Below are 14,054 nucleotides of genomic sequence, written 5' to 3'. Positions count from 1 at the left end.
ACCGTCGCCATTCAAGCTCTACGCCCAGCCCCCAACACACACACACACGCACACACACAGACACCCCCATGACCCTCCCCTAGTCTGACAAAAAAAAAATCGACATTCTTAGTTTTTAAATCCAGTAAATCCCAAATAAAAGTAAAGTTGAGTGAAGCAGAAAATACAGTGAGTAATATCCCCGCCGCCACCCCCGGGGTGATGTCATGGCCTTGCGCCCCCCGGCTTCCATATGATGCAACCTAGTAAGAAAGTGGAAAGTTCTTGACTCGCCAGCCTGCGCAGCGAGCGGTGAAGGGACACAAAGACAAAAAGGAGGGAGGGGAGGAAATGTCACTTCCTTTGACGTCTCCAGAGTGGACGCACTCGCGGAATTTCTGGACAACGTAACGTCGGACGTCTTTGTCATGCAGGAAGTCTCCGACAGCTCAGCAAGTTTTGGTTTTCCCTTACTTTGTCATACTTTGTATTTCTCCTACGGAGGGACAACATCCCCAAAGGTCAGCAAGAACAAAAAAAAAACCCCATAAACATGACATGTTCCACCCCAACGCAAGTGGACTGGAACACCTGCGTTTCCCACAGTATTTACGGCAGTGGGTTACGGATGGTGTGTGCCCGTGTGCATGTACTTTTTATGGACACTGTGAGCGCAAAAAACATGAAAAGCAAAACAAATATGTTTAAAAACAAATTAAATGTTGTTTTCTTCATGATCACATGCTATGTCTTTTTATTCTCTGGCAGACAATGCAATCTATTGTACAGAAAATCTCCTTACACAGACAGTCCCATTATAAAGTGTTCATGAGCGAGATAATCAATGTGCTGCCTTGGCGGAGGTGTGCTTTTGTCATTAAGAGTGCGTCATTGTGACAGGACCCTCGGCCACATGGGTCAAAGTGCCAATAAACGACGGTTCGGCGTTTCTCGAGAAGCAGTCTGGTTTCCGGCTTCCTGAGAATTATGCGGCCGTTAAGCCCATCCGACTGCAGAAGTGCTGCGTGCTGATAGCAAACATTTCTGAAGGCCACAAATAGGGGCGGGGCTTCTGTCTACAAGCGGTTTCATCACTTCCTCAGCCACCCACAGACCGGATACGTCAGCCTGGAAGCATTCTCCCCAAAGTGGCGGGGGGGAATGTGAGGAATGTGTACAGGGGCGAGGTAGCAGGGGGTGGAGGGTGCGTAGGGCTAAAAAAAGAACTTAAACAAAAAGTGTGACGCTTTCATTCCTGAAGCTCCTCGACCTCCCGTGACATTTTGTGATTTTCTACAGTTTATGATAAATAAATATATTTAGGATTTCATATACAGTCGAAGTCTGCTGTGAGATCTTCCTCTTCTATCCACACTATGTACAAGTATAAAAGTGTCTAAAACTGTCAGCCAATCACAGCACAGCGTAGTTGTAGGCCTCGCCGTATCCGGCCTCCCGCAGGTACTTCCCCGTGTCCAGGGGCTCGGACACTCGAATGACCGTCCTCCCGTTGGCCGACCTCTGCCCCGCCTGGAGCTTCCCGACGAGTGTCGCCACGGAGACGCGCCGCTGGGGGCTCCAATGGCAGCACGACGTGATGATGGCGAAGCTGTGGGCGGAACGCGTTGACTCGTTATGCTGTCCTGCGGCCATGTTGTCAGCGTGTTGCGGATACTTACAGTGAGCCGGAGCAGCTGGGCGGACGTTTGAGGCGTCTCCCTCTCTGGAGCTGCTGCAGGAGCTCTGTGGTCGGCAGCTCGGCAAACGGTGGATCACCTGAAGGCATAGAGTTCTGTTTACTTCAGCTCAGAACCAGAACCACTTCATGTTTTACTTGGAGAAGCACTGCACCGGGAAATGCTGCCATCAGGCCACCGCTAGGTGGAGCCACAGCACAGCATTTGAATTGAATTGAATAAGAGATGAAACTTAAGCCCTTAATTGTCCCTGAATTTTCTGTCTTCTTCAGTTGTCTTATTTGTGGAACACTTTGCACAAAAGCTTAGAGTGGGTCCAACATCAGTGACCTTTGACCCCATGAATAGACACAGTCCAACAACTTGTAAAAAGTCCAGAAGAGCCACACTGACCTAATTGCATATTTAATAGAGATGTCCGATAATGGCTTTTTTGCCGATATCCGATATTCCGATATTGTCCAACTCTTAATTACCGATTCTGATATCAACCGATACCGATATATACAGTCGTGGAATTAACACATTATTATGCCTCATTTTGTTGTGATGCCCCGCTGGATGCATTAAACAATGTAACAAGGTTTTCCAAAATAAATCAACTCAAGTTATGGAAAAAAATGCCAACATGGCACTGCCATATTTATTATTGAAGTCACAAAGTGCATTATTTTTTTTAACATGCCTCAAAACAGCAGCTTGGAATTTGAGACATGCTCTCCCTGAGCAGGGCCGGCCCGTGGCATAGGCCGTATAGGCAAATGCTAAGGGCGCCGTCCATCAGGGGGCGCCACGCCAGTGCCACAAATGTTGGAGAGAAGAAAAAAAAAAAAAAAAAAAAAATTGGTACTATTATTTCTAAATACAAAAAAATAATCCCACGTTAATTAAAATGTAAAGTAAAGCCTATTTAATAGAAATATTATTTGTTACAACATTACGCCCCCCCCCCCCTTCCCCCCGCACGGTGCGCCCCTCCCTTCCCGTATCATGACTCGGACGTCACCACATCAAAAAATCAACACAAGATGTCAAAACGGCCAAAACTGTCAGGTGCCCAGGGAAGAAAAAAGAGAAAAGAAGAGGAGGAGAAACGAGAAAAGACAGAGGTAGCAGGTAGGTAACGTTAGCCTACATGAAATTATTTGTCTGTTAAAGAATGTGATAGTAACCTGCTTTTTAGCATTAAGCTAATGTTACATGATTCGGCAATTGCTAATCAATAAATAGCTAGTTCTGTTTTAACGTCGGGTTAATATTGTGGAGGGGGCTAAATTGTTATGGAAAATAATAATGTAACGTTAGGTAATTACAGTACTCCCACCTTACATTCCTCAGGGACGTTTGTATTAGATCTTTTAAGCAGGTGTTTTTTGTTTACATTGTTATTGCCTTCTGGTTAGCTAATGTTTGCCCTGCAGGTAATAGTCACTTTTCCACCCCTTTATATATTAGGTATAGTTGTAAAACGAGTTGTTAAAGTGCACATCAATAATGTTAATTAAGCAATATCACATGAGAGGGAATGCTGTTTTTTAATTTAAGCACTGCTGTGATTCGGTTAAAGATAATCATAACATAACATTCTCATATAATATATTATACTGTTACTTTGCATTCTGCTATTCAGCATTTCACTGTAATGATGACAATAAATTGAATCTAATCTAATTTGCATATCAGTTAACATCATACATATATCTCTTTGGTTTTTCATCTATATTATATCATTTCATTTTTATTCCTGGAATCATATGTTTTTATTATTAAACTGTAATACTCAATGGTGTCACATACTCCTCTCTTCAGATGCACTGTTGAAGTTTCTAAATCCCACCCCTGGGCCATCTACCACATCTACCGCTGCTGCCTCCACTTCAGCAGCACAACCCACCAGTGATGCAGCATTAGCAGCACAACCCACCAGTTTTGCAGCAGCAAAACATACAGCCATCTCTTCACTTGATGAGAGATTTCAGAGCTTTGGAGAGGTGAATGACAAGTTTGGAGTACTCCTCAATTCCACAACTTACAAAAAGAAGAGCTGCTACAGCCCTGAGTACTACTCTGACCCATGACAGCCAGCTGGACATTAATGGCACAGAACTTGCAATGGAAATGCAGAATTTCCCACCATTGCCATCAAAGAACATGACAAACATGGAACTCTTGACCTTCCTGCATGAGAAGAAGCTGGCAGAAATGTACCCCAACATGTGGGTTGCTCTGAAAATCTCTATTAAAAAGCACACATAGAGAACTCTGTAGGATCCCCTTTTTTTGTAATATAGTTGTTAAAGTAATACTAGTTTGATATCTTGTTTTGTGCAGTGCCTTATTTATATTGTATTTTTAATTTATTTTATGCAACTTGTTGACATGTTTTATTTTGTGTTTATGTATGTAAAAAATATTGTATTTCATATATTCATTTTTTATTTTTTGTATTCATTTATTTATTCTTTTTTTTTTTTAATCTTGTTAACTATTCTGATTGTTAATTTGCTTTCTTTAAGTAAAAAAAAAGGTCAAAGACAAAGCTATTCGGTTTCTTGTGAGTATATACACTTCACTGCCGATGTGGGGGGGCGCCACCTAAAATCTTGCCTAGGGCGCCAGATTGGTTAGGGCCGGGCCTGTCCCTGAGAGAGTATGAGGAGGTTGAGGTGGGCGGGGGTGGGGGGTGGGGTGGCGGGGTTGAGGTGTGTGTGCGTGTGTGTGTGTGGGGGGGGGTAAGCAGGGGTGTATATTGTAGCGTCCCGGAAGAGTTAGTGCTGCAAGGGGTTCTGGGTATTTGTTCTGTTGTGTTTATGTTGTGTTACGGTGCGGATGTTCTCCCGAAATGTTTGTCATTATTGTTTGGTGTGGGTTCACAGTGTGGCGCATATTTGTAACAGTGTTAAAGTGGTTTATACGGCCACCCTCAGTGTGACCTGTATGGCTGTTGACCAAGTATGCATGGATTCACTTGTGTGTGTGTGAAAAGCCACAGATATTATGTGACTGGGCCGGCACGCAAAGGCAGTGCCTTTAAGGTTAATTGGCGCTCTGTACTCCTCCCTACGTCCGTGTACACAGCGGTGTTTAAAAGTCATAAATTTTACTTTTTGAAACCGATACCGATAATTTTGAAACCGATACCGATAATTTCCGAAGCATTTGAAGCATTTATCGGCCGATAATATCGGCAGTCTGAAATTATCGGACATCTCTAATATTTAATGATTATAATTTAAAATATGAATTTAAACGACCTTGCACACTTCTTGCCTGTCCCCACTTCCTAAAGAAAGACTCTACTATTAACTATAATCATTTAAATCACAGATGTAAAATTGAAGGCCCGGGCGGCATATCTTGACCGCCACATTGTTTTATGTGGCCCGCAAAAACCTGGAAATAATGTGTGTCAATAAAGCACTTCATCTAGGTAGTATCTAGGTACAATTTTGGACAATAAATTGACCTTTCACGCCAACACTGACCGTATTTGCAAGAAGGCCAATCAGAGGCTGTTTCTCTTGAGGAAACTGAGGGGCTTTCAGGTTGATGGGAAACTGATGAGGATGTTCTATTCATCTTGTATGCAGTCTATTTTAACTTATTCTATAACTTCCTGGTTTGGTAACCTCAGTGTGGCCAATAAAAACAGACTCAATGTTATAATCAAGATGTGCCAAAAGACCATAGGCAGTACCTTGAACCCCCTGAACCAGATCTATCAGGCCAGAGTCATCCAGAAGGCAAAGGCCATTCTGGTCAACCCTCGGCACCCTCTCTTCTCAGAGTTTAGATAGGAAGGCCAAAAACAACATATACACAAGATCCTTTGTTCCCTCAGCTGTTGACTTTATAAATGAGCTTCTTAAACAAGCTCAGCTGCTATGCACAGTCACTTTAGTGGGAAGCGACGTGTGATGATTAGTTTTTATTGTATTACAAATGTTTTTTAGTTTTTAGCTCAATGCTTTCATGATGGTTTGTATGTTGTATGTATTTTTTGTAACTTGTTTTTACTGTTGTACCTTGTTTTTAATGACTACTGCTGCAAACCAAATTGCCCCTCGGGGACAATAAAGATTTTCTAAGTCTAAGTCATCTTTCTTACTTATATTCATATTCAAAAAATTGCTTGTACTGCATGCAATTGAATGTCTTTTAACTTTAATATTATCTAATCATGCAGCACACATATATTCCAAATACTTAAATATCTTCTTGTCGCCCTGACTCATTAAATCAAAGCAAGTTATCCATCAATTTGTATGTAGAAAAACACAATGAAATGCATAGGGAATTGGGTAATAACATCATTCATATATATAGCCACTGTTACAATGGGCCATCTGAGGGCAGCCACTACTGCGACGGGGCCCTCAATGATTTGACACCCCTGATTTAAATCAGAAATATCCATCTCTACTCTGTAAATATTTTTCTTTAAAAAAACAACTTAGTTAAAATTCATACTTAAGTCGTATCCCTGGGGTTTCTACTCGGCCTGGTTACTGTAATAGATTCTCTGAAAAGTGTGGGATACTCCACAAGTCACATGTTAAACAGGAAGTTGCATCTTTTAGATCAGGGGTCTCAAACACGCGCCCCGCGGGCCGTATTTTGCGGCCCGCACCTTAATATGAAAATTTAATGTTAGTGCGGCCCGCTAGTTTTATATGAATGGCGCTTGACAGCGTCATACTTGTAAACCCTTCCGATTTTTCCGGGAGACTCACGAATTTCAGTGCCCCTCCCAGAAATCTCCAGGAGCAACCATTCTCCCGATTTTCACCCAGACGACAATATTAAGGGCGTACCGTGACGGCACTGACTTTAGCATCCTCTACAGCCTGTACAAACAGTATGCCAGCCCAGTCACATGTTGTATTTGACTTTTGTAGACACACGTAAGCGACTGCAAGACATACTTGATCAACAGCCACACAGGTCACACTGAGGGTGGCCGTATAAACAACTTTAAACTTTAACACTGTTACAAATATGCGCTACACTGTGAACCCACACCAAACAAGAATGACAAACACATTTCGGGAGAACATCTGCACCGTAACACAACACAAACACAACAGAACAAATACCCAGAATCCCATGCAGCCCTAACTCTTCCGGGCTACCACCAAACCCCACCCCGCCCCGCCCCGAGTTAGGGCTGCAAGGTGTTCTGGGTATTTGTTCTGTTGTGTTTGTTGTGTTACGGTGCGGATGTTCTCCCGAAATGTGTTTGTCATTCTTGTTTGGTGTGGGTTCACAGTGTGGCACATATTTGTAACAGTGATAAAGTTGTTTATACGGCCACCCTCAGTTTGACCTGTATGGCTGTTGATCAAGTATGTATGGCATTCACTTACATGTGTCTGCAGAAGCCGCTTACAACATGTGACTGGGCCGGCACGCTGTTTGTATGGTGAAAAAGCGGACGCAACGACAGGTTGTAGAGGACGCTAAAGGCAGTGCCATCACGGCACGCCCTTAAAGGGGAACATTATCACAATTTCAGAATTGTTAAAACCATTAAAAATCAGTTCCCAGTGGCTTATTATATTTTTCGAAGTTTTTTTCAAAATTTTAACCATCACGCAATATCCCTAAAAAATGCTTCAAAGTGCCTGATTTTAACCACGCGTCCATTTTCCTGTGACGTCACATAGTGACGCCAACACAAACAAACATGGCGGAAAGAACAGCAAGGTATAGCGACATTAGCTCGGATTCGGACTCGGATTTCAGCAGCTTAAGCGATTCAACAGATTACGAATGTATTGAAACGGATGGTTGTAGTGTGGAGGCAGGTAGCGAAAACGAAATTGAAGAAGAAACTGAAGCTATTGAGCCATATCGGTTTGAACCATATGCAAGGGAAACCGACGAAAACGACACGACAGCCAGCGACACGGGAGAAAGCGAGGACGAATTTGGCGATCGCCTTCTAACCAATCTATGTGTTTGTTTGGCATTAAAGGAAACTAACAACTATGAACTAGGTTTACAGCATATGAAATACATTTGGCAACAACATGCACTTTGAGAGTGCAGACAGCCCAATTTTCATCAATTAATATATTCTGCAGACATACCCTCATGTCAGCAGGCCAGGAAAGCTAGGGTCGATATTCTTCTCTTGATCATCTTGGGACGGTGTGAGCCAAGACATCCAGGGGGGTTTAGCTCGCTCGTCTGCGGGAACAAACTGCCGCCATTGCTTGCCGTGCTACCGAGGTCCTTTGTCCCTGAATTGCTCACACACTCCGGCAGATTCAATGGGGGTCTGGCGGCAGATTTCTTTGACTTTATCGTTGGAAATGCATCTGCTTTGAGTGTCGCAGGATATCCACACATTCTTGCCATCTCTGTCGTAGCATAGCTTTCGTCGGTAAAGTGTGCGGAACAAATGTCCAATTTCTTGCCACTTTCGCATCTTTGGGCCACTGGTGCAACTTGAATCCGTCCCTGTTCGTGTTGTTACACCCTCCGACAACACACCGACGAGGCATGATGTCTCCAAGGTACGGAAAACAGTCGAAAAAACGGAAAATAATAGAGCTGTTTTGACCCGGTGTTTGAGAAAATGGCGGATTGCTCCCCGATGCGACGTCACGTTGTGACGTCATCACTCCGAGAGCAAATATTAGAAAGGCGTTTAATTCGCCAAAATTCACCCATTTAGAGTTCGGAAATCGGTTAAAAAAAAAAAAGATCTTTTTTCTGCAACATCAAGGTATATATTGACGCTTACATAGGTCTGGTGATAATGTTCCCCTTTAATATTGTTGTCCGGGTGAAAATCGGGAGAAATTCGGGAGAATGGTTTCCCCGGGAGATTATCGGGAGGGGCACTGTAATTCGGGAGTTTCCCGGAAAAACCGGGAGGGTTGGAAAGTATGTTGCTAGGGCTGGAAAGCCATTCAAAGAAGGTGAATTCATTAAAAAGTGCATGTTAGATTTTTTTAAGAAATCTTTTCTTGCGGCCCAGCCTCACCCAGTTTCTGCATCCAGTGGCCCCCAGGTAAATTGAGTTTGAGACCCCTGATTTAGATGCTTTGCAAGTCATGGCAAGGACAAAAGTAATTTCACACTGTTCTGTACATTCTATCTAGGGATAGGTATTGGTACTTTTATCCACATTATCGATCAAATTATGTTGCTACTACCAGGTATCAATTGACAGAAAATCAAACGGTGCTATATTTCAATACCTTTGTTGCTCATGATGTCATGTCCGGTTGCAGACTAAACACTCAAATACTTGGCAGGGAAACAAGCACTCAAGCAGCACTCAGAGCAGACTCAGCCAAACTGCCCTTAGTTAATCTTGCAATTTTCAACGTCAACAATGCAAGTATGCCCGTTCGAAAACGCTCAAATTTGCAGTAAAGCCCGACTTTCCGAAATGCGCTAGCTTGATGCTAATTTATGTTAGCTTTTCCAAATACATGTTACCGATTAGCATTAGCGATTTATCATGGCGATCTAAACACCTCAACATTTGGTAATGAAAACAACAACCAAAATGTACGTTACAATCAAGTGTGTAATAAATACAATACTTTGTGAAGTGAAGTGAATTATATTTATATAGCGCTTTTTCTCAAGTGACTCAAAGCGCTTTACATAGTGAAACCCAATATCTAAGTTACATTTAAACCAGTGTGGGTGGCACTGGGAGCAGGTGGGTAAAGTGTCTTGCCGAAGGATGGCAGAAGCAGGGATCGAACCTGCAACCCTCAAGTTGCTGGCACGGCCGCTCTACCAACCGAGCTATACCGCCCCCACTTACAGTATAAACACTTCATAGGACTCAACTAAAGACAAGACTGGCACATTCAGCTAAATGGCAAATGCTACATGTTAGCTAAGCAATGCACCAGAGTCTATACACTACTGCCATCTAACGTCTTGGAATTGCAACTGCATGCACGGACTACTATATAATGCTAATAACAACTGCTCAGTGGCCTTGTGGTTAGAGTGTCCGCCCTGAGATCGGTAGGTCGTGAGTTCAAACCCCGGCTGAGTCAGAGCAAAGACTAATAAAATGGGACCTGTTACCTCCCTGCTTGACACTCAGCATCAAGGGGTTGGAATTGGAGGTTATATCACCAAAATGATTCCCAAACGCGCGGCCACCGCTTAGGCTCACTGCTCCCCTCACCTCCCAGGGGGTGGAAATGCAGAGGGTAAATTCACCACATCGTGTGTGTGTGAGACTATCAGTGGTACTTTAACTTTAATAATACTTGCAAATGAGACTCTGAAATGTAATAAGAAAACAAAATATAACACCTGGACAGCACACTTACCACAATCAACAATTATTACATGCATTAAAATTGGGATTTTAATACTAAACAATTAACAGTTAACAGAGTACCAGTATCAATTCCCAGTTACTGGTAATTGGTTGGTTCAAATGTAAAAGGTACCTATCCGTATTTCTATCATACTATTTACCGGTGCCTATGACTGGGGGGTTAAAAAATGTTTCAGCACAGTCCTGTTACCAAAATGTTATTTTATTTGTATATACATATTTTGTTTATTCACTGCAATGTGCTTAGTGACAACATGCTGTTAGCATATATGCCAGGTGCAATATTTCATGTGTTTGCTAGTTTTATGCTAAGAACTCCCCCCTGTTACTTTCAGTCCTGTTACTCTTTGGTTTAGAAAACTTGTAGGAAAATTAAATAGATGGGCATGACACATTTTGAGTGGTTCAATATGTATATTAGAGTTGAAAAAATATGAATGTAAATTTATGTTGAGTTACAACAAATGATATAGTGAAGATGCTCAAAGAGTAGGTGTCTCTTACCTAACGTGACCATTTCATAGAGCAGCGTCCCAAAGGACCACCTAGAAGACAAAGTTTCAACATCAACAAATGTCTTTTTGCGCTTTAGAAGGACGAATGAAGTCACTCACACGTCGCTGCTGGCACTGAACGCTCTGCGCGTCAACACTTCCGGCGCCTGCCACTTCTTCAGCTCCGTGGCTCCGCCCACATCAACCTGGGCTTGCCGGTGGTAGGCGGAGCCTAAACCCCACAGCTTGGCCGTCAGGTCGCCGCCCACCAGCACGCTTCGCGCTGCCACGTTGCCATGAACGCAGCGCTGACCGTGCAGATACTCCTAAAGATTAGTAACATGTTTAGCAACAAAACAAAACAAAACAAAAAAACTATTAAGGATGTGACTCTTAAAATAACTCACGATTCGATATGATGTATATCAATATAAGGCCTCCCTACACAAGACTCCTAACGGGGCCCCCATCCCACCCAACGTCGTCACCACCCATACACACACTACCAGGGGCGGATTAAGAAATTTTGGCCCCCTGGGCCTGACATGGTCTTGGCCCCTCAACCCCGCGTGTGCACGCGCACACACACGCACGCACTATGCAAGAAATACTGTATACTGTGAACAGACATGCACACTGTACTGTACAGAAGAGTGCACATACTGCACACACACTATTAGGTATACCACACAGACAAGCACAGGTTTCACACAGACACAGGTAGGGGGAGGGGATAAATGGCCTAAAAATAAACATTTTGGAAAATGATTACGCCCACTTCAGTGATGGTGCATTGGGTCATTTGAGAGATATTATGTATTGGAAGTTGGTACCTATCATGAAATAAACCCCCCACCCCACCCAAAAAACTAAATTGGACATGATTTTTGCCCCCTTTTCCTCCCTTCTATCATTAAAAATAAAATAATATCTTAGGAAAACACTTTGGCATAACGGCAGCTGTGCAGCAAATTGAGGCTCAAAGTCTGTATCTATTTTGTGGGAAAGCTTGAGGAGGAGAAGGAGAAAGGTAAAATGATAACACATGCATCGGAGAGCACCACAAAGAAAGGTGTAGGCCAGTTCATGGTACAAGGGCTGCATGCAGGTCAAGATAGCCCATTTCCTCTGCCTGTCTTACCCATTCACCGAGAGACCACTGAGGACATAGAAATGCAAGTGGATATGGGGTTCGAAATACTGGCGTCGGTCAGAGGAGTCAATGTGGAGGATGTTTATAAACTTGTAGATGCACATATGACTGACAGCACAGAGCACAACAAAGGCTTTTCAAAGCTGTTGGCAGAGATGAACAACTTGGAAAAACCAGCAGGGCAGATCTTTTGTGGCACCCACACTACACTGGGCTTCAGCAGTGCCATGAATAAAGTGATGCGGTTGGCAGAGGCCGATATGAAGATGGAGCAAGTGCTACAGAGTTTCATGGTGGATCTGGATGTAGACAGCAAGAATGCTATAGTGGCTGGACAGGCACTGGACATGTCCTGAACTCAGTGTCAGACGTGGCTGCCGAATACTTGGATGAAGTGAAGCAGCTGACAGATCTCATGCTGCCCCATCTGAAGACTGTCCTGGCCAGGCAGAGGATGGACTATGGGATGGATGAGGAGACCTTCCCAATGGACCCTGTCAGTGAACAGGCTAGTAACATTGATGGCACCCCTGTGCACAACATTGGGATGGAGAGACAATGTGGCAAGGTGGACTACAGACTGAAGAAGTTGGGCACACTGAACGCAGTCAATAGGTCAATAATTTTACAGAAGAGCCAGGAGCTTCAGAGGTTTCAAGGCAGCAGCACAAGCAAAAAGAGAGGTTGAACTCAACTGGAGTAAACTCATGAAGGCAAAATTCAAGAGTTGGGCTGACGAAAAACAAGAGATGGCTCAAAGACAGGAGAAGAAGAGACTAGACATGCTGGACACACTGAAATCTTTTGGTGGCCCCTTCACGATAGTGGGGAAGTTGAAAAGTTCCTTGTCGATGAAAGTCTGAACAAGAATGCAAAGCTGCAGAGAATGAAGCTTGAGGTTCAGTTTGCCAGAGAAAGCACCAAGCTTCTGCCTAAAGTCAATCCTATCTTCAGAATCCAGGTGACAGACAGTTCCCAGAAATGGCGAAAGTGCAATTCTCCCAGTCATAATGGATACTTAGAATTTTATGGTGGTGGTAAGTATTCATGAAAACAGGTAGCCTAACATTAGTGAATGGGTGAATTCTGGAAATAACAACCTACAAATCTTACACAGTGCACCTTTAAGCAAGGGGTTTCTTTCGTGCTTTCAATTTCGCAAAATCATCCACCACATCATTGAAGTCCAACTCTCTTGTCAGCTCACTCTCAATTGCCATTAGAGATAACGCATTTAATCTTTTCTGAGTCATTCTTGTGCGCAGCTCATTTTTGACTCTTGACAAAAGAGAGAATGAGCGTTCTCCCTCACAGTTACTGACCGGTAGAGTGAGAAAAATCTGTAGCACAATGTATGTATTAGGAAACGTAGGCTGTAGTCCAAAATGTATTATTGTTTTGAGCAGTCCTGAAGGGGTCCTCTCCTCATCAGTGTTGTTGAGCTGTATAAAAGATTTGAACTGTATAAGCTCCTGTCCAAGACTTTCATTGAGGTCAGATGAGTATGATTCAGTGAGAATCTTGGCCTTGTGAAGGACTGAAGCATTGGACTCTGTATCCAAAGAGAAAAGGACACTGAACAAATTGTTCAGATGTTTGTAGGCCTCCAGACGGTGATTAAGGCTTGAACTCAGTTGATCAATAGAGGCAATAAATGTCTCTATGTGAAACAGTTGCCTTCCCTCAAGCACAACATCTGGGGATGCTGATTCATCAGCAAACTTTTTACGTTTCTTCGTCCGTTCAGCCCTGTAAGATGGGGTGCCACCCAACATGTTTAAGGCTTTCTGCTCAAAATGATCAAATAGATCTCTTTGGGAGAGAACAAAGGTGCGCAGAGATTCCAGCAATCTAACTGCTGTACCAAGGTCCATGTCTGCTTTTTGAAGTTGCAGACTTGTGGCCTGAAATCTGGACAGAACAGTGTCCCAAAAGCCTGCCATGAAGGCCATCTCAAGTGAATCCAGCTTCCGCACTAGACTGTCAGCTTCAGTTTGTGTGTCTCGTTTCTCTGTGTCATCAGTGGAAATACCCTGTAGTGCTGCTCTTACTTTACTGTAGTTCTGCCACAGTGCTTTGGTAGATTCTGCACGGCAACTCCAACGCGTGTTGGATAAAGCTTTAAGTGTGAGATCTATGTTGGAATTGCCAAATACCCTGTCCCATCGGTGTGTGGATGCAGTTGTGAAGTTGTAAATAGACTGAATCAAGTCAAAATACTTAGAGACTTCATTTCCACATCTGTCAATGCTGTTGACTCCCACCAAATTCAAAGAGTGAGCTGCACATGGAATATAGTGTATTAATGGGTTGCTTTTCTTTAAGTGAGCCTGCAACCCATTATACCTCCCTGACATGTTGCTGGCATTATCATAAGCCTGCCCCCTGCAATTTGACAGCTCTAA

General features: G+C 43.3%; 1 protein-coding gene across 1 annotated transcript in view; it reads right to left on the bottom strand.

Moving 5' to 3' along the window:
* Positions 1–729: 729 nt before the first annotated feature.
* The window catches only part of styk1a (serine/threonine/tyrosine kinase 1a), a 46,161-nt gene continuing 32,836 nt past the window's right edge, over positions 730–14,054 (bottom strand). Inside the window, exons 7-10 of the mRNA XM_061966879.1 lie at positions 10,617–10,822; positions 10,507–10,547; positions 1,659–1,755; positions 730–1,588 (exon numbers count right to left, since the gene is read on the bottom strand). Of these exons, the coding sequence (XP_061822863.1) occupies positions 1,393–1,588; positions 1,659–1,755; positions 10,507–10,547; positions 10,617–10,822 (540 nt within the window). The 3' untranslated portion in view covers positions 730–1,392. The remainder of the gene's footprint in view (positions 1,589–1,658; positions 1,756–10,506; positions 10,548–10,616; positions 10,823–14,054) is intronic.

The sequence above is a fragment of the Nerophis lumbriciformis genome, linkage group LG11, assembly GCF_033978685.3.
Source record: "Nerophis lumbriciformis linkage group LG11, RoL_Nlum_v2.1, whole genome shotgun sequence".
Lineage (NCBI taxonomy): Eukaryota > Metazoa > Chordata > Actinopteri > Syngnathiformes > Syngnathidae > Nerophis > Nerophis lumbriciformis.
The sequence above is the reverse complement of the archived record's forward strand: the minus strand, read 5'-3'. Positions and strand labels throughout refer to the sequence as shown.